Below are 20,687 nucleotides of genomic sequence, written 5' to 3' on the forward strand. Positions count from 1 at the left end.
TGTTTAAGATAATTTCTGAAGTCTCCCCAACTAGGACGCAGCTTCTTAATCATTGCAGCAACTTGAAAGGCTTCATTAATGAACATCCCTTCAACAAGAAGTTCTTAAATCTGCCTAACATAAACTTTCCGGACCCTACGTTCTCAGTCTTGTGCTTCCATTCCAAAGTTTCCCACAACTCTTTTGCTGAATTCGTGCCACAGTACATTCCATACAAGGCATTAGATAGGCCATTCAGGACATAATTCTGACCTAAATAATCGTAATTCTTCCACACATCCACCGCCATCAGAGGCTCCTTATCACTCTTATCATCACTTGGTGGTGCATCCTCAGTTAGGAACCTCGTAAGGCCCAAAGTAGTCAAGTATAACAGCATTCTTTGCTCAACGCGTGGTGCCGTGGATGGCCGACATGTGGCATAAGTCGGATCCGACACGTGGCCCCCTCAAAGGTCGCCACATGGCACTACGGATGAATGAAATGTGGCTCGCCACTGTGCGACACATGGCTTCACCATGGTGTGCCATATGTCATTGTTTTGTCCCTCCATGTGGCACTCTCTTGCAGCGACATATGGCATGCCCAATCGGGTTGAATTTCCTTGGGCCTAGGTCTGGATGGGGCTTGGGCTTGGGCTGAACAGTAATCTGTTCTAACCATGGGTTAAGCTTTAGAACTGGGCCAGGTCCATCAGAATTTAAAATTCAGGCCCACTAACCTAGAAACCTATCCAAACCTGTTTTTCTAACCCGTTAACCCAAATTTCGACCCGTCTTCAACCTCCAACCGGGTTTTTTCGACCCGGTTCACCATTTTTCATCTATTTTCACTATTCCGGTGACCAAAAAATACCAAAATGTTTAGAAATTCATGGATAATTAAATTTTGGGAAAATTTTTGATTTAAAACAAACATGATGAATTGTCCAAGAATTTTAAACCATGGGAGAAAAGAAATATTTTGATTCCATACCCAATAATAATAAAGAGACCATATCATGGGCATGTATATGTTATAGAGCTATTTATATACATTTTAATAAAATAAAACCAAAAATTATAGCATGCCCATCACACAATCTATACGGGTTTGGAAGCCAAAACCTTTTCTTTTCTTTTCTTTTATTTTTTTCCTTTCAACCGAACAGACACAAAGCAAAAATAAATCATGGCATGTCATTTTATGGGAATAAAATTTATAAAACAAACACAAAGAATAAACCCACAAAAATTCAAGCCATGGGAAAAATTCCTACAAAAACCATAGATCCAGTATATCTAAAAACAACCATCCACACATATATAAACATATATAAATGTATTATCTTAAGATTGTAAAAAAACAAATATTATGGGAATATAATATATGTGTATATAAATGTGGATCTACAAATGTAAACAAAATTTAAAAAAATTAATAAAATAAAATTAAGAACCTGAATGTCCTTAGCTTTAATCTGCTGGTTGAAAAATGATCTGAGGCTTATATGGTACCATAGTTTGGGAAGAACCATGTAATTCAGAAATTCGACTCCTGTGACTTCACCCCAATATATGACTGGCATCAAAATGAAAAGGAGAAGAAGAAACAAATGAGTTCAGAGGTTGGTTGATGTTGCCATATCTTTTCAAGGTTTGACATTAACGGAATTTTAACGTCATTATAAGACCAAACCTCCCTTCAACACCGTCTTTTTTTCTTCTCTTCATTTTCTACATTTTTTAAATACATTTTCTTATACTTATTTGGGAAGGACCGTTATGTTAAGAATGACACACTGGACACTCTTATAAATGGTGTATGATTGTTATTATGAATTTATGATGCTTGTGAGATCTTTACATAAGTTTGATCAGTGACATGGTAATGTTGAGGTTTCTATATGCCTTCATTCGTTATCCATGGTGGTTCACCATTCATCTCTAAGCTATGTATAAAGTACTATTACTTTTTTCTACTAAGGTACATACTAGATCAAACTTATAACTATAGCTTTATGTTTTGTGTTGTTGACTTAGGCATTGTGTTGATGCAGGAGAAGAAGACATTGAGGGAAAAGAAATTGAAACAAGAGGAGAAGTATATGTGGGCTGTTGTTGATGGTGTAAAGAGAAGGTGGTCATCTCTACATTTGACTCTTTTAGGGAGGGTGTTGTGTTGTTAACTTAGGCATTCTGTTGATGCAGGAGAAGAAGACCTTAAGGGAAGAGAAATTAAAACAAGAGGAGAAGTGTATGTGGGCTGTTATTGATGGTGTAAAAGAGAAGGTGGTCATCTCTACATTTGACTCTTTTAGGGAGGGTGTGGGTCATGGTTTGAGGATTTATAGGTATTATTCCTTGTTTATCATTCTATAAAGTCTATACTATCTATTTTTCTCTCTGTCTTGATCTCACGATTATAAATAAGGGAAAGTATATATTCATAGACCTTCCTTTGTATTTGACATAATTACGAAAAGCCACTGGTGTTTTGAAAAGTTGTCTCTTGGTTCTTAGACCTTTCTAATTTTATCATTTAAAACCAATTGTAGTTGGCAATAATGGAACCAATTGATGAATTTTGAAACTATCAGGGAAAACAGGTGGTGGCTTCTTATATTTATGCAAACTAAGGGGAGGTCTGTGAAATTATCCTTATAAATATTTATTTGGTTGCTATTTGGATCCTTCTCTGTCTGGGTTAATCTTGTATTTGAAACAGCTTGAGGAGTTAGAAATGCACACATACCATGTACAAACTGGATGGAAAACATCTATCATGCATGTGGTTGTGACATTTATCTGTTAACTTTCATTTAAAGAAACACTACAGGTTTTTTACTATACACGTTGCATTGTAGTTTTGAAATTGGATTTTATCTTTTTTATGATGTGTTTCTTATTTGGATTCTTGGGGTTTGTTTCTCCTTGTTCAAATGTATGTGTAGGAAAGGTTAAAAGATAGCAATTCAAAATCAAAATCATGTTAGAATCTAATAACTGCATACCTGTCACTGAAATATGGGGTAAAGTGTTGTCTAAATTTAAAGATATTGATGATTTACTGTGATGCATATATTGGCGTCTTGCATTTTTCTAATCTCTGGAATGATCCAATCAATTCAAAAGAATTCAAGTACATGTTTCTGGCAGCTAGTAGTTCCTTGAAAGGACAAAGTGATAAGAAGAAATATGAGAAAGCAAGGATGCTAAAGGTTCTTAGCCAAAAAGTTTCCATAAGCTTGCTCATTATCTTATTTGATTAGTCAAGTGTTGCTCCTTTTCTTATTGTTAAATCTTGGATATTTTGAGCAAAGGAATACATAAAAAACATTGAGGCAGCATACACTAAGAATTTTACTAGCAAAGATGTCACAAAGAGACAAATAGCAGTTGCTACCTATCTTATTGATAAACTTGCTCTGAGGGCTGGCAATGAGAAGGTATAAATGATTTTTAACCTATTCTTTTTTGCCCAAAAAAAAAAACAAAAGCAAAAAAAAGAAAGGCATGTTGTGTGCAGATGTAACTCAAAGGACAAATGACAGAGATGCATAACTTTTTTAGAAAGAAAATTGTGTAGCTGACCTATAATAGTAGGTTTCTAGAAGCTGTTGAAACTTATCTCAATGTGGAGAAAAATACTTATGTATAGACTTGTATTGTCATGGTAGAAGGTGTGGATAACAACCTGACAAGCAATACTGTATCATTCAATACAAGTTCTCTGCAATTTAGTTTAGATTTTCAATGCAAGAAATTAATTATAAATGTTTGTAATTAACAATCACCAACATTTTACTATTCTACTATTTTATTTGTAATTTAGTTTATGTATTAGTCGTCTATTTATTGCCTTAGAGATTTTAAAATATACTTTATAAATAAGAAATAAAGTTAACAATTCAATCCTTATACGATGATTTGGTATCTATACATTCTATTAGTCTACAGCCAACCTGATATGCGATCTTCATTGGATTTTATCGATCTATGAATTATAGGTATACCTTGTCCCCTAAGCTTAAAGCTCAGTTGTGAACAGGTAGGTTGAAGTCACATAAGGGGATGATCTTGAAGTTAAATGAGTTTTAATGATGACATGATTTTGGATCCAAACTTTAAATATTGATCAAAATATGCGGTAAGAGTTGTAATTCTTATTTAACCTTGTTACATGAAAGGGTTTTGGATTTTGCATTTAAGTCTGACATAGTGCAAATGACATTTCTAATTTTGTGTGGGACTCGGCTGATTAACGAAGGGGTGTGTGTAAAAGTTTGCAATTTAGGCTTCCTGTAGTAAATATTTCTGTTCTTATCTGGTTATTGATTGTGCAGCTTTCATTTACTCCAATTTTTTGTCAAAGTTGCCTAAAATTTCTGGTACCTCTGTGCAGTCTTGGTTTGCAATTTGCTGAAGGTATTTTTGACGTTATTGGTTGTCCTCATATAGGATGATGACGAAGCTGATACTATTGGTTTTTGTACACTAAAAGTAGAGAATGTAAAAGCAATTGGCCTAAACATGTTGGAAGTATGATTTTTCAAGTTTGTTGAAATTTATGAACTATCACAGCCTGTTTAATGTCTTGGTTACACCAGTATTAACCAGTTTATTTCTCTTTTACAAATTCAATTTAACTTCCTTGGTAAAGACTTAATCAGATACGAAAATATTGTTGAAGTTGAGCTTCCTGTTTATATGGCAATAATGCAGTTCCAAGCTGGTGAATACACTTAATAAATTCCCTACTTTGGGATATATCATTTGAATCTGAAAACAAGGTGTAGAATGGCTTTTCTATTTATTTCAGGGAAACAAGGCAGTGATGATCTCTTTGACAAGCTGGATACAGGTAAACTGAATGCACATCTAAAGGAACTCATGCCTAGCCTTACAGCAAAAGTTTTTCATACATATAATGCATCTATAACGTTGGATGATATGGTAAGTTTGTGTGTTCTATGCAGTCCTCAGGTTATTTTTATGTATATACACTATAGATGTATATATATATATTATAAATGCTTAATCAGTCTTTTTTCAGAAAAAAAAAAATTCTCATTTACTTAATCTTTTATTCTTTTGGGTAAACCTAATGCCAGTTGAATAGGGAAACTCAAGATGGGGATATTACAAAAAGAAATTACTATGAGCATGCTAACAAAAAGGTGATGACAGTTTCTCTGGTAAAATTTAACCTTTCTCAAGTCCTTAGGCTCTAATATAAATTTTGGGATTTCCATTGCAGGTTGCTATCATCTGCAATCATCAGCATACTATATCCAAATCTCACAATGCACAAATGTCAAGGTTAATGGAGAAACTTGGTGAACTTCAGGTAGTGGTCATACCTATAACATTATAGGAAGTTTTTCCCCTTCATAAACTATATAAAAAGAAATATTCTTTGGATTGTGATGGCCAAAAATTTTTCTACTCATTCACAGAACTGACATAATCATTTTTGTTAGGATGTAAAGAGAGCTAAAAATAAACCTGGTCAGGGCAAAGAAAGGAAAGCCTCCATTATAGGATGCTCATGAAAAGCGAAAGAGAAACTTAACCCCTGAAGCGTAATGTTACTTATTTACTACTTTTTTTCTTTTTCTTTTTTCTTTTTTTTTTCCATTATAAATTGTAACATTTGAAACGGTCTTTTAATTTTGAATGATTTGAGTGACTGGCGTTAGTGGGGAATAAATCGGCCTTAATGTATTTGAATCGTTTTGAATGTGGCCTTTGACTTTCCTACGTGGGTTTTTGGAAAAGGAAAAATAGAGAATAGTGACTTGTACTCCTTTTTTTACGTTCATTTTTTGTAAACAGAGAGAAAAAATTCATTTTTCTGCATATTTTGGTTAGTGAGTGTGGTAAAGATTAGGTACACTAAAAGTTCGAGGAAAGCTTCGGTGGTGCTGTGTCTAGAAGCTTTGTAATCTATTGTATCCTGGGAGACTGCCGTCAAAAAACACCCACACCAGTGGGACGGAAATCGTCTTAAGGACACTGTAGTACCACACAAGCCTCGGATAATTTGTCCAACCAGCAGATTACCAAAATAAAGGAGATACAGGTTCTCAATAATTTGTTTTATTTATTTCCTGTATTTGTTTAATTGTTATTCCACATATATATACACATATATTTACACATTGTTTCCAACAATCTTAAGACTAGTCCTTTTCCGAAAATATATGTATATATATAAGTGGATGATTTATCTGTGTTTGTGTTGATGAAAATAAATATATATTTATTTTTTGCTTTTAAACCCGTATACATCTAAGTGATCTTTCTTGTTTAAAATAATTTATTTTGTTAACTTTTGTGGGTTGTATCGGGTTTGATAAGGAAAATAAAAATATATTGCCAGTGGATTTAATTTTGTGGGTATATAATTTTTTGGTTGTTTATAAAAATTTTGTTCCCACATAAAATTTTATTCCCACAAAATTTTCTTGCCTTGGGTTTTGTTTTATTTGTGTCTATTTCGATATTGGAAAGGGTAAAAGAAAAAAAAAATGGTTTTCCCATGGGTTTAAAATTCTTGGGTAATTGTTTATTTTGTTTGAAATCAAAATTTTTTTTTTTAAAAATTGAATTACCCAAGAATTTCTAAATATTTTGGTACTTTTTCGGTATTTTTTGGGTCACCGGAACAGTAACAATGGGAGAAAAATTGAAACTGGGTCAAAAAAACATGGTTGGAGGTTGAAGAAGGGTCGAAAAACGGATTAACGGGTCGAAAAAAAAGGTCTGGATAGGTTTCTGGGTCAGTGGGCCTGAATTTTAAATTCTGATGGACCTGGCCCAGTTCCAAAGCCCAGCTCGTGGTTAGAACAGGTTACTGTTCAGCCCAAGACCGAGCCCAGTCTAGAAAAAGGCCCAAAGAAATTTGGCCCGATTGGACACGCCACGTATCACTGAAAGAGAGCACCACGTGTCGAGACGAAACGACGACACATGGCTCATCGTGGCAAGGCCACATGTCAAACATTGGTGAAGCCACGTGTCGGTCGTCCACATCTCCACATGTCGGCTTCTGAGGGAGCCACATGTCGAACTTTGCTAGTGCCACATGTCGACCTCTTATAGGTGACACATGTCATGTCTAGTAAGCCACGTGTCGTGCTAAGGATGATCCACATGTCGACCTGTGGCAGATGACACATGGCCGTCGGAGAGTGTGACATGTGGCAGTCTCCCGGGGTGACACATGGCAGTGAACAGTGACATGAACAGTCACGTGAACAGTAATTTTGTGGGTGTATACAGTAATTTTTATGGGTGTATATAGAAACCCTAAAAAAAACACATTTTTATGTATTTTCCTTTTGAAAATTGGTTTAAATTAGTTTGTTGAGATAGAAAATAACAACTAATTGATTTCTGTTTTTTGTGATCATACAGAAATGGCTAGTGGAGATGTACTTGCTGCACAAGTGCCTTCGTAGACTGCTGTTTTTCAAGTGCCTCCACCTGCAAGTCATGCAGAAAGACTAGAGAAGTTCGATGAGGCTAATTTCAGGAGGTGGCAGGGGAAAATGCTGTTCTACTTTACTACTTTGAGACTTGCGAGGTTCCTAACTGAGGATGCACCACCAAGTGATGAAGAGAGTGACAAAGAAACATTGATGGCAGTGAATGCATGGAAGAATTCCGATTACTTATATTGAAATTATGTCCTGAATGGCCTATTCGATGCCTTGTATGGAGTGTATTGTTGCACGAATTCAGCAAAAGGGCTGTGGGAAACTTTGGACCGAAAGTACAAAACTGAAAATGCTGAGTTCGGAAAGTTTGTTATAGGCCGTTTCTTGAACCACATGATGGTAGATACCAAGCCCTTGATAAGTCAAATGCATGAGCTGTAAGTGCTCATCCAAGAACTTCTTACTGAAGGGATGGTCATTAATGAAGCCTTTCAAGTTGTTGCAATGATTGAGAAGCTGTCTTCTAGTTGGGGAGACTTTAGAAATTATCTCAAGGACAAGAGAAAGGATATGGACATGGAGGCTCTTATTGGAAAGCTTCAAATTGAAGATGACAATAAGAGGTCTGATAGAAGATTCATGAAGGCCGAAATGAAGGCAAATGTTATGGAGCATGGAAGTAGCTCCAAGAACAAGAAGAAACCTGGAAAGAATTCCAAGGTGGGGCTAAAGGAGGCATCTCCAAGAAGGCCAAGTTCCAAAGGAAATGTTTCAATTGTGACAAGATGGGTCACAGAGCGGTGGATTGTAGACTTCCGAAGAGAAAGAGGAACATAGAGACAATGATGATGGAGTATATCACAAGAGAGGTTGATGAGATTGACCTAAGCACTGTTGTCTCTGAGGTGAACCTAGTGGGTTCTAACCCAAGAGAGTGGTGGATAGATACAGGTGCAACCTGCCACGTGTGTGCAAATGGAAGCATGTTCACCTCCTTCGAACCAAAGGCAAATGGGGTGAAGTTGTTCATGGGTAACTCTGCCTATTCAGAAATCCAATGGGAGGGCAAGATTGTCTTGAAGATGACCTCTGGGAAGGATCTAACTCTTAATAATGTATTGTATGTTCCAGATATTCGTAAGAATTTGATGTCTGGATCGTTGCTAAGCATGCATGGTTTTCGCTTAGTGTTTAAGTCAGACAAGGTTATCTTGTCCAAGTATGGGATGTTTGTGGGAAAGGGCTATATAGTCAATGGTATTTTCAAATTGAATGTAATGACTGTAATGCCAAAGAATATTAATAATAAAGCTAGTACTTCTTCCATTTACTTGCTTGAGTCTTCCATTTTGTGGCATGATAGACTAGGTCATGTTAATTATAATTCTCTACGGAGGTTAATTAACTTGAATCATATTCCCAGGTTTGACATTGATACCAAACATAAATGTGAAACTTGTGTAGAGGCAAAATTAACGAGATTGTCATATCAAACAATTGAAAGAAATAGATTTAATACATAGATTTAAAGTTTGCATCGACTAGAGGTGGTAATAAGTACTTTATCATCTTTATTGATGATAGCATGAAATATTTCTATGTATACTTGCTTAAGAGCAAGGATAAGGCTATAGAGAAATTTATTCTCTATAAAACAGAAGTTGAAAATCAACTCACCCGAAAAATTAAAATGATCAGAAATGATCGTGGTGGGGAATATGTAAGTCCATTTGGAGAGTATTGTGCATAACATGGCATAATAAATGAAGTAACTCCACCATATTCACCACAATCAAATGGTGTGGCTGAACGGAAAAATAGAACTTTGAAAGAAATGATGAATGTAATGCTGATAAGTTCTGGAGTACCTCAGAACTTGTGGGGGAAGTTGTTTGGTTGGCAAACGACCTTTTAAATAAGGTTTCCCGAAAGGACCAAGTAAAGATACCCTATGAATTATGGAAAGGAAGACAACCTTCCTATAATTACTTACGAGTGTGGGGGTATCTAGCTAAAGTTGTTGTACCCACTCCGAAGAGAGTGAAGATAGGTCCTAAAACAGTTGATTGAATTTTCATAGGATATGCAACCCGAGGGTTCTCCGCTCCAAGACAAGAAAAGAAAGTCTGTAGATTGGTGAAGTCCTTATATAAACTTAAACAAGCTCCGAAGCAATGGCATCAAAAATTTGATAATGCCATGCTAAGTGATAGATTTAAGATAAATGAGTGTGACAAGTGTATCTATGTAAAGGATACAGAGAATGGATATGTCATTCTTTGTTTGTATGTAGATGACATACTCATTGTGGGTAGTGACGACCATATGATCCGAACTACGAAAGCAATGTTGAAATCCAAATTTGATATAAAAGATATGGGGCTTGCTGATGTGATTTTAGGAATAAAAAATCACAAGGACTTTGAATGGAATTATTCTTAGTCAAATGCATCATGTGGATAAAATATTGGCTAAGTTTAGTAAAGATGATACTAATATAGCCAGAACACCAACAGATGTGAGTTTACACTTATCCAAAAATAAAGGAGAGAGTGTATCTCAAGTGGAATACGTGAGGGTGATTAGAAGTTTGATGTACTTAATGAATTGTACAATACCAGACTTAGCCTATGCTATAAGTAGACTAAGTAAAGACACGAGTAATCCAAATAATGATCATTGAAAAGGAATTGTTAGAGTATTAAGATACTTACAATATACTCGTGAATATGGACTGCACTATACGAGATATCCAGCTGTATTAGTACAGTGATGCTAACTGGATATCGGATATCAAAGATTCAAAATCCACTAGTGGTTGTCTTTACATTAGCGGGTGCAGCTATGACGTGGAAGTCCTCAAAACAAATAGTAATAGCTCGATCCACGATAGAATCTGAGTTCATCGTATTAGATAAATATGGTGAATAGGTCGAATGGCTACACCAATTTTCGGAGGACATTTTGAGGTGGCCTAAACCTATGCCAGCAATAAGTATACATTACGATAGTCAATCTGCGATTGACAGGGCACAGAATGTGATGTATAATGGAAAGTCTAGACATATTTGTCGTAGACATAATTCTATTAGACAACTAATCTCAACGGGAGTTATCTCGATAAACAATATAAAGTCGAAAGATAACATTGCAGATCTGCTAACCAAAGGGTTAAATAAAGAATTAGTTGAGAAATCATCAAGGGGAATGAGATTAAAGTTCGTGAGTAAAGTCGATACGATAGAAACCCAACCTAGTTGACTGGAGATCCCAAGATCTAGGTTCAATGGGACAATGCAATTATAAAGATTGGTATGGTTCATTGTGGGGGTTAATCCTCTGCCCATTTCTATGATGAAACAATGATAGAAAGAGGTTAAGCATAAAGTATGCTTTTAATGATTCCTATAAGTGTGTGTATAGTAATATTTGCATAGTGATGCTGATTACATTGGAAAAATGAATCACCTATGTGAGAGAGAAGAGTGGCCACTTCGAAGGAGAATTGTTAAGGCCAAAATGAACACAACAGTGAGAACTGAAGTGTATCAGGAAGGAATCTGTGTGAACTATGTTGTCATTTACACAAACGACGAAATGGTTCAAAGATATCACATCTACCATTAGTCAGTAAAGAAAATGTAGTCTCACAAGAAAAAGTTCAAAGAGTAACATCTACCTATCCTATGCAGGTTCCAACTGCAGAGCTTTACCATTAGAGTCATGCATAGTAATCAAATCATTCATATGGGGGATTGTAACATTTGAAATGATTTTTTAATTTTGAATGATTTGAGTGAGTGGTGTTAGTGGGGAATAAATAGGCCTTGATGTATTTGAATGGTTTTGAATGTGGCCTTTGACTTTCCTACATGGGTTTTTGGAAAAAGAAAAATAGAGAATGGTGACTTGTACTCCTTTTAAGTTTTGTTTTTTGTAAACAAAGAGAAAAAATTAGTTTTTCTGCACATTTTGGTTAGTGAGTGTGATAAAAATTAGGTACACTGAAAGTTCGAGGAAAGCTTTGCTGGTGCTGTGTTCAAAAGTTTTGCAATCGGTTATATCCTAGGAGACTATCGTCGAAAAACACCCGCACGGATCCAACCAACAGATTACTAAACTAAAGAAGATACAGATTCTCGATAATTTGTTTTATTTATTTCCTATATTTGTTTAATTGTTATTCCACATATATATACACATATATTTATACATTGTTTCCAACATAAATTTCATCAGCTCGTGGGAATATGCTACTCTTGTGAATTTATTACACAAGTTAGAGAGGAAGATGGGTCAAACAACAGCAAAGATTGAGAAAATGGAACGAGACATGAAGACCAAAGAAGATCGGAAAACGGTGGCACTGGGGCCAAAAAAAAAAAAAAAAAAAAAAAAAAAAACAATTTTGTTAAAAAACAAAATTGTGATTGAATACCGGCTATTGGTAACTAGATGATTATCTGTTATACTTGCAGATGTTTAACAAGTCTCTCCTGGCGAAATTTGCTTGGGCATTGGGTGTGGACCCCGACTTCAGATTCTGATAAATTGCTCAAATGCCACTGCCTCTCCTTCAACATTGAAAATAAAGACCCTTACCCATTTATCCATTGTTCAATTATAGATATTATTTATTAATATATAAATGTATAGATATTAACAATTTTTTTTCTTCAATTATTCCAGCGGAAATTCTTGTCGTATGTTATTCTAATCTAATGATGAGCAGGGCAGTTGGCGACATTCTTCATTTATTTATTTTTGGAAATTTTTTTCTTTTTGGCCTCACAAACCATGGCGTACATGTCTGAAATACATTGGCACTGTTGAAACGTGATTGGCTTTAGGATATTTGCAATTTGCTATGTCCTTGGAGAAAAAATTAAAATTAAAATCAATAAAATTATTATGGTAGCTATGTGTCCAACGGGATTGTTTAGTTGTAACGTATGGAAGTGGCGGTGCTAACCCTAAATAAAGTTAATAAACAAACAAATAAAATAAAATAAAATAAAAGAAACGCAAACGGCATATTGTGGCTAGCATTTGCGGACGCAGGGATTTTGCGGAATTGCATGTTGAAGACGACCGGTAGCCATGGTCGTAGCAGCAGCTGCTAATCAGCCGTTTACTTTATCTTTATGGCCGCCGAAATCTTGGAGGCAGGATTTTCCTGATCCTCCCCATCCCAATCCCCTTGGGAAAAGAAGATTCCGTCGACAACGACTAGGACTACGGGCGGCTCTGGTGGAGGCGGCTAGACCAAAAGAAGCCGCCGATGGGTCGTCGATGCAGCAGCACCAGGTGCAAATCTATCGACGAGGAGGAGGGGATCGCACGGAGGATCTACAGGCGGAGGCAAGGGCCATGTTACGTGCTGCCAATGCGTCCCTTTACAGCCCGGAACTTCTTGCCGCGAGATACGGGTCCCGCCCGATTAAGGTTGTTGGGAGGGCGCTGCAAATTTTGATAGCGCTGAGTTGGTTTGGGGTGAAGGTGTTGGTGGACCAGAGGAAGGGCGTATTGGATCGAAATAAGAGGAAGCGGGCCGCTGAGCTGCGAAGCGTCTTCACCCGATTGGGCCCCACCTTTGTGAAACTAGGACAGGGCCTGTCGACGAGGCCCGACCTCTGCCCGGCGGAGTATCTGGAGGAGCTGTCCCAACTCCAGGATGCTCTGCCGACGTTCCCGGACGCAGATGCGTTTTCATGTATTGAGAGGGAGTTGGGACTATCACTGGACTCCATATTCTCTTCGATATCTCCGTCCCCAATTGCAGCCGCCAGTCTGGGTCAAGTCTACAAAGCTCGACTGCGATCAGGTGACGTTGTTGTTGCTGTGAAGGTGCAACGCCCCGGTATTGAAGAAGCCATTGGACTGGACTTCTACCTCATTAGAGGCCTTGGATTTCTCATCAATAAATATGTCGATATAGTAACCAGTGATGTTGTTGCCCTTATCGATGAGTTTGCCCGCAGAGTCTATCAGGAGCTCAACTATGTCCAGGCAGGTTAATTTTATTATTTTATTCGTTTATGTTGTTGCCCTCTCTTTTTCTCTGTTTACCATACTATTATCAATAATATAAAAACTAGGATGGCAGAATGGATGGATTTTTGTTATGATTGATTGAGATTTTATTTATTTATTTATTTTGTGGTTTTGTTTTTGTCTGTGTTGTGTTGTGAATGTTAATTTGACTTACTGGCAGGTGCCTGCAGGAGGGTAAGAATGCAAGGAGGTTTAAAAAACTGTACGCCGACAGGGAAGATGTTCTTGTCCCTGACATTTTCTGGGATTATACCAGCAGCAAAGTGCTGACCATGGAGTGGGTTGATGGCGTAAAATTAAACGAGCAAGCTGCCATCGAGAAACAAGGTCTCAAAGTATTGGATCTAGTTAATACCGGCATACAATGCAGCCTCCGACAGCTGCTGGAGTATGGATATTTTCATGCGGATCCTCATCCCGGTAATCTCTTGGCTACCCCTGAGGGAAAACTCGCTTTCCTTGATTTTGGAATGATGAGTGAGACACCTGAGGAAGCAAGGTTTGCTATCATTGGTCATGTTGTGCACATGGTCAATCGAGATTATGAAGCTATGGCCCGTGATTACTATGCTCTAGATTTTTTATCGACTGATGTCGATGTCACTCCTATTGTGCCGGCACTCCGCAACTTTTTTGACGATGCACTCAATTCAACTGTGAGCGAACTAAATTTCAAGACTTTGGTAGATGGTCTGGGTGCTGTTCTGTACCAGTATCCGTTCAACGGTGAGTTAAAAGACCCTTCTTTGAGCGTCTGACTTTTTAGCCCCAGTTCATCCATCTCTATGTTATATGTTCTCATGTATTTACACAACATGAATTTACACAGAGTTGTCATATAAATAATGAGAAAATGCCTTGCAACTCTGTCTGATGGCTTGCATTTCAATTAATTATTTTCTTGCAGTTCCAGCGTACTACGCATTGATTTTGAGGTCGCTTACTGTACTAGAAGGTTTAGCTCTTTATGCTGATCCCAATTTCAAGGTGCTGGCTGCTTCATACCCTTATTTTGCTAAAAGGCTTTTAACGGACCCAAATCCATATCTGAGAGATGCTCTTATCGAGTTGCTTTTCAAGGACGGGAAGTTTAGGCATGAACTACTTTGCTATCTTTTAACTTTTTCCTTTCCTTCAAATCAAATGTAAAATGGATATCACTAAAATGCTTTTGAAACTACTTTTGACAATTTATTAATTCTGGTCTGCTGCAGGTGGAATAGACTTGAAAGCCTACTGGTTCAAGGAAGAAAAGATAGAGATTTCTCTGCAAAAGATGCTTTACAGCCAGTTTTGAAGTTGTTATTGGCCCCAGACGGTGAAGAACTCCGGATTTTAGTTATTAAAGAGGCAGTCCGCATCACAGAAGCGTTTGTGCTAGGCACAGTTATCGATACGTACAACTCGATTCCTGATCTTTTGAGAGCTCTAATGTTTAATGGCAATGCAAGTGGAGTTATTTCCATGAGCAAGACTGAACAGCAAAACATGATAGAGCTCAGAGATCAAGTGTACAGGATATGGGGACTTCTGCGATCATCTGAAAATTTTGATCCGTCCCTTTTTCAGCCAATTTTACAAGTACGCACTCTATTCTCTGCATTCTTTTTTTAAAAAAATTTGCCCTCTCTCTTTTTTTAATATATATATATATATATATATACATATCATCTATGACATATTTGTTATACGGAATATTTAAAAAATTTTAATCTAAGTATTAACTTGACCACATCCTTTGTAAGGCTAATTTGTGAATCATACATGAGTAGGTCCTTCAGCAACCTGAGGGACGTATTCTTGGAGGACGTGTCATTGGTGGGATTACTCAACGTCTTGCTGCAAGGTTGCTGCAGCAAGTACTTCGAGCTCCAGCAACAGTTTCCGCTTCATCTTGACATTTGTATATATGTATATATAGATATATATTACTTTGAGTTGAACTAATACATTTATGTTGCTCATTTCTTCTGAAATTGAAAAATGTTAAGAAGAACAAAACAGAAATAAAAAAAACACTTGCCATAATTTGTTTAAACGGATAGAATTAGGAAGAGAGTGGCACATTCTAAATGTATGTGTTCAAAAAGTTGCGTTTGTATCCGCGTTCATTGTGATATTGACATAAACAAAGGTGCTTTAAGTATATAATTATTGGATCCAAGATCTAAATTCTTAAACAATGAAATCATCTAACGTTGGAAAATCTGGTATATAAACGGTACCGGTGAAACTTAAAAACTCTGATCTCTGTTGAGAGTTCAGAATCAAAACTTCAAATGGTTGGATCACCAACCTGTGCTACGATAGAATATTACTGAGATCACATTCTCCAAAATTATCTAGAGTTCTACAATGATAAGGTACCAGAGGCCAATATTTGGAGCCAAAACGGCCAAACAATAATAGTTAAAAATGTTTAGCCAATATTTGGAACCAGAAAAGGAAAACAATAAGGACGCTGATGAACCTTCCACCATGGATGTAGTGCCGTGTATAAATACAACCCATTTTCTTAAAGGAGTTATCCTTATATAAAGGTGAAGAGATCATTTCTGAAAATTCAATCGGAGCTTCCGGTGCTTATGTTCTAGCAACATGTAAGCCTTAATGATTTCCTCCTTAACCATAAAAAGCACAGAAGCTGCAAAAACACTCTGTACGATCTTAGTACTCATTCCCTTGTAAAAACCAGGCAATCCTTCATGCCGGATCATCTTAACTATTGCATCTAGAGTTCCTGCTCATCAAAGATACCAATTACTTATGCATTCCACAGGAAAGACAAATTCTTTCAAAGTAAAAGAATGGTGAGAGCATAAGAAAAACAGTATGCCTCTAATAGACAGGATGAGAGATCCAAGGATGTATTATGAAAATGAATAATCCAACACCTTAGATGCACATCAAGATGATACAAGCAATAAAAATGAAGATAAAGAGACAGATACTATGATTATTTCAAAGTTAAAAAGCAAAAGAACAGAAGAAACCATTATATGGCTGAATTCTGTTAAAATTTAAAACCAAACCTGAATATCTTAATGTGATATTCCCACCGATCTCCTGCTTTGCTTGCAGCCTCGACTGTACAAACTCACCGAAACACAATCAACTAAAAAGCAAACTATGCCATAATATGTGAAGTGAGTTTGGCTAAGTTGGTATGCCACTTACACCCATACCTGGAAGGTCGTCGGTTCAAGACATCGAAGAGGAAAATCGTTGTAAATGATTTATCAAAAAATAATAATAATAATAATAAATAAATAAATAATAAATAAAAAGGAAACAAAACTATGCCATGATACAGTCTGGTATATACTTAAAACAGAACAAGCACCAAAGTAAACAGAACAAGCACCAAAGTTGAGTAACATCAAGATATCAACTTTAGCAGCCGAATATTGAACTTGAAGGTTATGGATTAAGGGTCCTTGCATAAGTTGATAGAACTTGAATTTATACCACTAGATAAAGCAAAAATTATACAGTATTTGTTCAAGTAAAATTGCTTTGCAAGCCAGTGCTCAACTTTACCTTGACAACTAACAAAGGGTAAGTTGTGACAGTTGCTCCTAGTTTCGCCAAGGCCCCTAAAAAAAAAACCTACAGAGAAAATAAAAATAAAAATAAAAACAAGAAGAAAAAAGAAGCAGAAAAGAAAATAAAAGGAGCAAGTTCACCAACTCTAACAAGTCCACTTGAAAAACAACATCATGAGGAATTTGATGGCATTTAAAAACTCAAAAGGATGGAAATAAATGAATAAATAATTAGGACCTTTGTTGCAAACAAGACTGTGACGTACTTCCTAACATTATCAAACATTTTGAGCAAGTATGATACCTCGAGAGCAGTTACTCTTTTGGATCCCCACTTGTTGGCAGCACGTTTTGCCCTTAAATGCTTTAACGAGGTCTCATAGATCATGAATTGGATTGACGGGTTGCATACCTAGAAACATATACTCTCATTACACCAGGGGTTAATTTATTAAAAAAAAAAAAAAAATCCAAACTAAGCGTTAGGGTGAAATTACACACTTTCATTTGGGTCATGTCTCAATGTGGACCATAACTTTTTTTCCTAGATGATGCCACCTTGACTGTGACATAATGTCTATGTGTTAAATAGGTCCTTTTTGTCAGAATTGAACTCAATGGACCGTCTGGTACATAAATGCAGCTGGCCAACTTCTACTTGAATTAATTTTTTCTTTTTGGAAATAAAGTTGATAAAAAAGATAAAGGTAACAATTCATAATCCATGATTTTCTTTCTTCTTACTATCCATGGTTTTCCCTCTTTTTTTTTTTTTGTTTTTTTTTTCCCTCTCTTTTTTGTTGATTATTCCCAAAATGATATTTAATTCAAGCAAATATTTTCCATGCAAATTGTCTACTTGTATGCTATGTGGCCATTTTCATCAAATTATAACCCCAAAAAATAAAAAAAAATAAAAAGTCTTAATATAAATTCCTATTTGACATAATATTATGATTAAGGGATGGCATTGCTTAAAAAATTAACAACAAAGAATAGTATAAGGTAAATAATGTAATTGACACTTTCCAGTGATGAAAAAAATCTAACCATAATGAGTGTCGGGATTATGCCCTTCCAGAATCCAGTAATACCCGCTTCAGAAAACACCTCACGTACCTGAAATTCTTTTATCCATTTATTTTCATTCCACTAAAGATCATAAAATGGAAAATATTTACAGCAAATAGTTAAAACTGGTTGGCATGATCCAAAGAAAGTTGTTTTTCGCTCAATAATTTCTTTTTGAAGCATTTGAATAATTTGTCAAATGAGCTTTCTCTTTTAGAAATCTAGTCAATAGCCAAAACCAAAGCATCGAGAGAAGTCACTGACAATATCATATTAAATATAAAAAGTAGAAATGCAAGGAATCTGATATACTAACAGCATGCAGAGTTCCATAAGGACGAGGTTTTAATGAATCAAGTTCAGCCAATTTATCTTGCAAAGTAGAATTTCTCAAACTGCTTTCAGAAGCTTCCCTCAGCAGATCTTCTTTTCTTTCCTCCAAAATCTTTCTTTCAGCTTGAGTATGTGTCTGAAACAATACACAAAAGAAAAAGATTTCAAAAAGAAATTTCCTTAATATGCTTGAGTCATCACTGCAATGTGTAATAATGTATTTACTTTTTAAAAAATCCCATGTAGTTATGAAAAATAGAGATTAAAAGCATATTTTGATTTCGAGTTGCTTAAAAGCATAAGATTTGACATTGAATATGATATAAGCAGGATTGTCCGTCCCAGGGAGGAGGGAGAAGGAGAAAAAAAAAAAAAAAAAAGAGGCATGTATTGTTGTTACATTTGTATTGAAACCCAGAAGAGATATGTTGTGAAAAACGCAGCAGGAGTTTTCCCAAATCCAAGAGTAAGAATTTGTAATAGATTTATTATTTCTAAAACCTGCCGACTAAGGGTAAAGTAAGACAATTATCAGAAATCATCTATGTAAATGAAGGAGCCTTTCCCAAATAAAATATATTATTTCTTCTATAGATTAAAACAATATAATCAACTTTAAAAATAAATAAATAAAAACTTTATTATGCAGCATCGCTAAATCTAAACTTTTAGAAAAGAAAAAATATTACTGCATATGTGCTTTAAAATATGGCACCTGCATACGAGTCACAAGAACCCATATAGGATTTGTCAGCAATACGTTCAAGGAACTGCAAGATAAGAAATTTCTAAAAGAGATTAATCACATAGGAGGGTCTACATATATCTTGTCTAACTAAATCCTGGTTCACAGTCAGACGTATAATAGCAATACAGGATTATATTCATCAACACTTTCAGATGAACCTCCAAAACCCATCAACAGACAACAACTTTTAAATGAAGGTAATATAAGAATTATTTCTGTTTAAGTGGCCAATAATAGATGCTCTACCCAGCAATAGCGGCCACAACAAGCCATGAAATCATGCCAACAGTACCATCACCATGCCCTTTATCTCTACGAGCAGCTGCAACAGCCTCAGCCTTATTTTTGAAAACCTGATAAAAGTAGTAATAAATTCCCTGGAAGGATCAGAAGGAGAATGTTAGATAGAGTAACATACATTAGAACAATATATATACACACACCCGAAGTGTTACTTACATGTAGCACAAAATAATAAATAATATTGGGAGTTAGCAGAGTTTGAACAATTAGGCTTCTATACCATCAATCAAAATCTAAAGCAGGTCCAGTATGTGTATTGAACAAATACAATAGACAATCAACAATCCTCATGTGTAGGCCAATCCAGTAACGTGACATAATTTGGGTCCTATTGATGTAGTAAAAGTTATATGAAAAAAGAAGGAAAAGAAAAGCGGACGCTAAGTAGGTCTCATTAAAAATAAATAAATAAATAATAATAAATAACAAGGGGGAGAAAAGAAAAAGAAGAAAAGGGCCAAGTTTCAAGTTCCAACCACGAAATATATATATATATATATATATAAGAAAATAAATAAAATAATAAGAAGAAGCAGACCTGAGAAGCAGCCGTGCCAAGCAGAGAAGGCTTAAGGCCACTGTAAAGGCCTCCCCAACCTTCAGTCCTAATAACATGGAGGATTTGAACAAGGGTATTATTACTGCCGGAAGAATTAGAAGGCTGTTTTGCCAAGCCTTTCTTAGCGCTTCTCTCAGTCTGCTGGCGCGTATTCACCTTAGGGTATGACAAAATTACAAATTTTATAATTAAAATACAGTTTGAAGCTGTTTTCGAGGAAAACAAAAAATATATATATATTAAATTTAATATCCGAGAGAGGGAGAGGGAGGACGAAGAGAAGAGAGCACCGTTTGGAGGGGATAAGTTATTATCTGAGCAATTATACCACCTCCAGCTCCCGCCACACCATTTGCCACTGCGTTTGACATTTCCCCCTTCCCCTTTCCCTTCCGATAAACCAATTGCCAATCCTTACTTCTTACACCCTACCTGACTGACATCATTTATTTATTATTTCTTATTTATTATTTTTCGGGGGGTAAGCTATATATCTGAGTGACCTCATTTATTAACGATAAGCTACTACGATATAATAATAAAAAATAAACAAATAAATTAAATAAATAAATAAAACTTTTTTTTTCCTTTTTTCTTCAAAAATATGTAACTAGTATTAATTATTCGCATTCAGCTGAATGCGCTAGTCAA

The 20,687-nt window shown here is 35.9% G+C and overlaps 4 protein-coding genes across 6 annotated transcripts; 3 read left to right on the forward strand and 1 right to left on the reverse strand.

Moving 5' to 3' along the window:
* The first annotated feature begins 1,241 nt into the window (after positions 1–1,241).
* Positions 1,242–7,666, forward strand: LOC107416021 (DNA topoisomerase 1-like). Its single transcript, XM_048466780.1, has 12 exons — positions 1,242–1,274; positions 1,502–1,606; positions 2,039–2,107; positions 2,190–2,270; positions 3,035–3,199; positions 3,302–3,427; positions 4,440–4,520; positions 4,704–4,713; positions 4,801–4,934; positions 5,093–5,176; positions 5,239–5,328; positions 7,445–7,666. The coding sequence occupies exons 1-12, from the start codon at positions 1,242–1,244 to the stop codon at positions 7,664–7,666; spliced, it is 1,200 nt and encodes a 399-aa protein (XP_048322737.1).
* A 228-nt stretch (positions 7,667–7,894) lies between these two features.
* Positions 7,895–11,970, forward strand: LOC125418317 (uncharacterized). The gene is made up of 3 exons (XM_048466781.1): positions 7,895–8,143; positions 8,209–8,538; positions 11,902–11,970. The coding sequence occupies exons 1-3, from the start codon at positions 7,895–7,897 to the stop codon at positions 11,968–11,970; spliced, it is 648 nt and encodes a 215-aa protein (XP_048322738.1).
* A 203-nt stretch (positions 11,971–12,173) lies between these two features.
* LOC107416063 (protein ACTIVITY OF BC1 COMPLEX KINASE 3, chloroplastic) lies at positions 12,174–15,441 on the forward strand. Of its 2 annotated transcripts, none has more exons than XM_016024518.4 (5): positions 12,174–13,432; positions 13,648–14,203; positions 14,385–14,571; positions 14,692–15,058; positions 15,223–15,441. In XM_016024518.4, the coding sequence occupies exons 1-5, from the start codon at positions 12,524–12,526 to the stop codon at positions 15,232–15,234; spliced, it is 2,031 nt and encodes a 676-aa protein (XP_015880004.1). In that variant the 5' UTR covers positions 12,174–12,523; the 3' UTR covers positions 15,235–15,441. The 2 variants fall into 2 exon arrangements, with proteins under 2 accessions (XP_015880004.1, XP_015880003.1); XM_016024517.4 differs by having other exon boundaries at positions 12,176–13,432; positions 15,250–15,441.
* Positions 15,442–15,744: 303 nt separating this feature from the next.
* Positions 15,745–20,636, reverse strand: LOC107416064 (peroxisomal nicotinamide adenine dinucleotide carrier). Of its 2 annotated transcripts, none has more exons than XM_016024519.4 (10): positions 20,327–20,636; positions 20,016–20,192; positions 19,421–19,551; positions 19,142–19,196; positions 18,410–18,562; positions 18,073–18,141; positions 17,327–17,434; positions 17,018–17,086; positions 16,510–16,564; positions 15,745–16,217 (listed from the first exon to the last, which is right to left on the reverse strand). In XM_016024519.4, exons 1-10 carry the CDS (start codon positions 20,405–20,407, stop codon positions 16,027–16,029), a joined length of 1,089 nt encoding a protein of 362 aa, XP_015880005.1. In that variant the 5' UTR covers positions 20,408–20,636; the 3' UTR covers positions 15,745–16,026. The 2 variants fall into 2 exon arrangements, 1 of the variants encoding a protein (XP_015880005.1); XR_003055750.3 differs by having other exon boundaries at positions 16,123–16,217; positions 16,510–16,662; positions 17,018–17,085; positions 17,325–17,434.
* Positions 20,637–20,687: the final 51 nt, after the last annotated feature.

The sequence above is a fragment of the Ziziphus jujuba genome, chromosome 5 (genome assembly GCF_031755915.1).
Source record: "Ziziphus jujuba cultivar Dongzao chromosome 5, ASM3175591v1".
Classification (NCBI taxonomy): Eukaryota; Viridiplantae; Streptophyta; class Magnoliopsida; order Rosales; family Rhamnaceae; genus Ziziphus; species Ziziphus jujuba.

What these genes read in the sequence shown, in the direction of transcription:
- LOC107416064 (XM_016024519.4), bottom strand. Translation starts at nt 20,407, where the DNA reads ATGTCAAACGCAGTGGCAAATGGTGTGGCGGGAGCTGGAGGTGGTATA. An exon ending in ACCCTTTGTTAGTTGTCAAG is followed by an intron (nt 16,565 to 17,017) that starts GTAAAGTTGAGC and finishes GAGTTTGTACAG; the next exon opens with TCGAGGCTGCAAGCAAAGCA. An exon ending in TATCACATTAAGATATTCAG is followed by an intron (nt 16,218 to 16,509) that starts GTTTGGTTTTAA and finishes TTTGATGAGCAG; the next exon opens with GAACTCTAGATGCAATAGTT.
- LOC107416063 (XM_016024517.4), top strand. Translation starts at nt 12,524, where the DNA reads ATGGTCGTAGCAGCAGCTGCTAATCAGCCGTTTACTTTATCTTTATGG. An exon ending in GTACCAGTATCCGTTCAACG is followed by an intron (nt 14,204 to 14,384) that starts GTGAGTTAAAAG and finishes ATTTTCTTGCAG; the next exon opens with TTCCAGCGTACTACGCATTG. An exon ending in TTCAAGGACGGGAAGTTTAG is followed by an intron (nt 14,572 to 14,691) that starts GCATGAACTACT and finishes GGTCTGCTGCAG; the next exon opens with GTGGAATAGACTTGAAAGCC.
- LOC125418317 (XM_048466781.1), top strand. Translation starts at nt 7,895, where the DNA reads ATGGTCATTAATGAAGCCTTTCAAGTTGTTGCAATGATTGAGAAGCTG. An exon ending in AACCTGGAAAGAATTCCAAG is followed by an intron (nt 8,144 to 8,208) that starts GTGGGGCTAAAG and finishes AATTGTGACAAG; the next exon opens with ATGGGTCACAGAGCGGTGGA. An exon ending in AGGATCTAACTCTTAATAAT is followed by an intron (nt 8,539 to 11,901) that starts GTATTGTATGTT and finishes TTATACTTGCAG; the next exon opens with ATGTTTAACAAGTCTCTCCT.
- LOC107416021 (XM_048466780.1), top strand. Translation starts at nt 1,242, where the DNA reads ATGGGAAAAATTCCTACAAAAACCATAGATCCA. An exon ending in CTACAAAAACCATAGATCCA is followed by an intron (nt 1,275 to 1,501) that starts GTATATCTAAAA and finishes ATGGTACCATAG; the next exon opens with TTTGGGAAGAACCATGTAAT. An exon ending in AGAAACTTGGTGAACTTCAG is followed by an intron (nt 5,329 to 7,444) that starts GTAGTGGTCATA and finishes GTGCCTTCGTAG; the next exon opens with ACTGCTGTTTTTCAAGTGCC.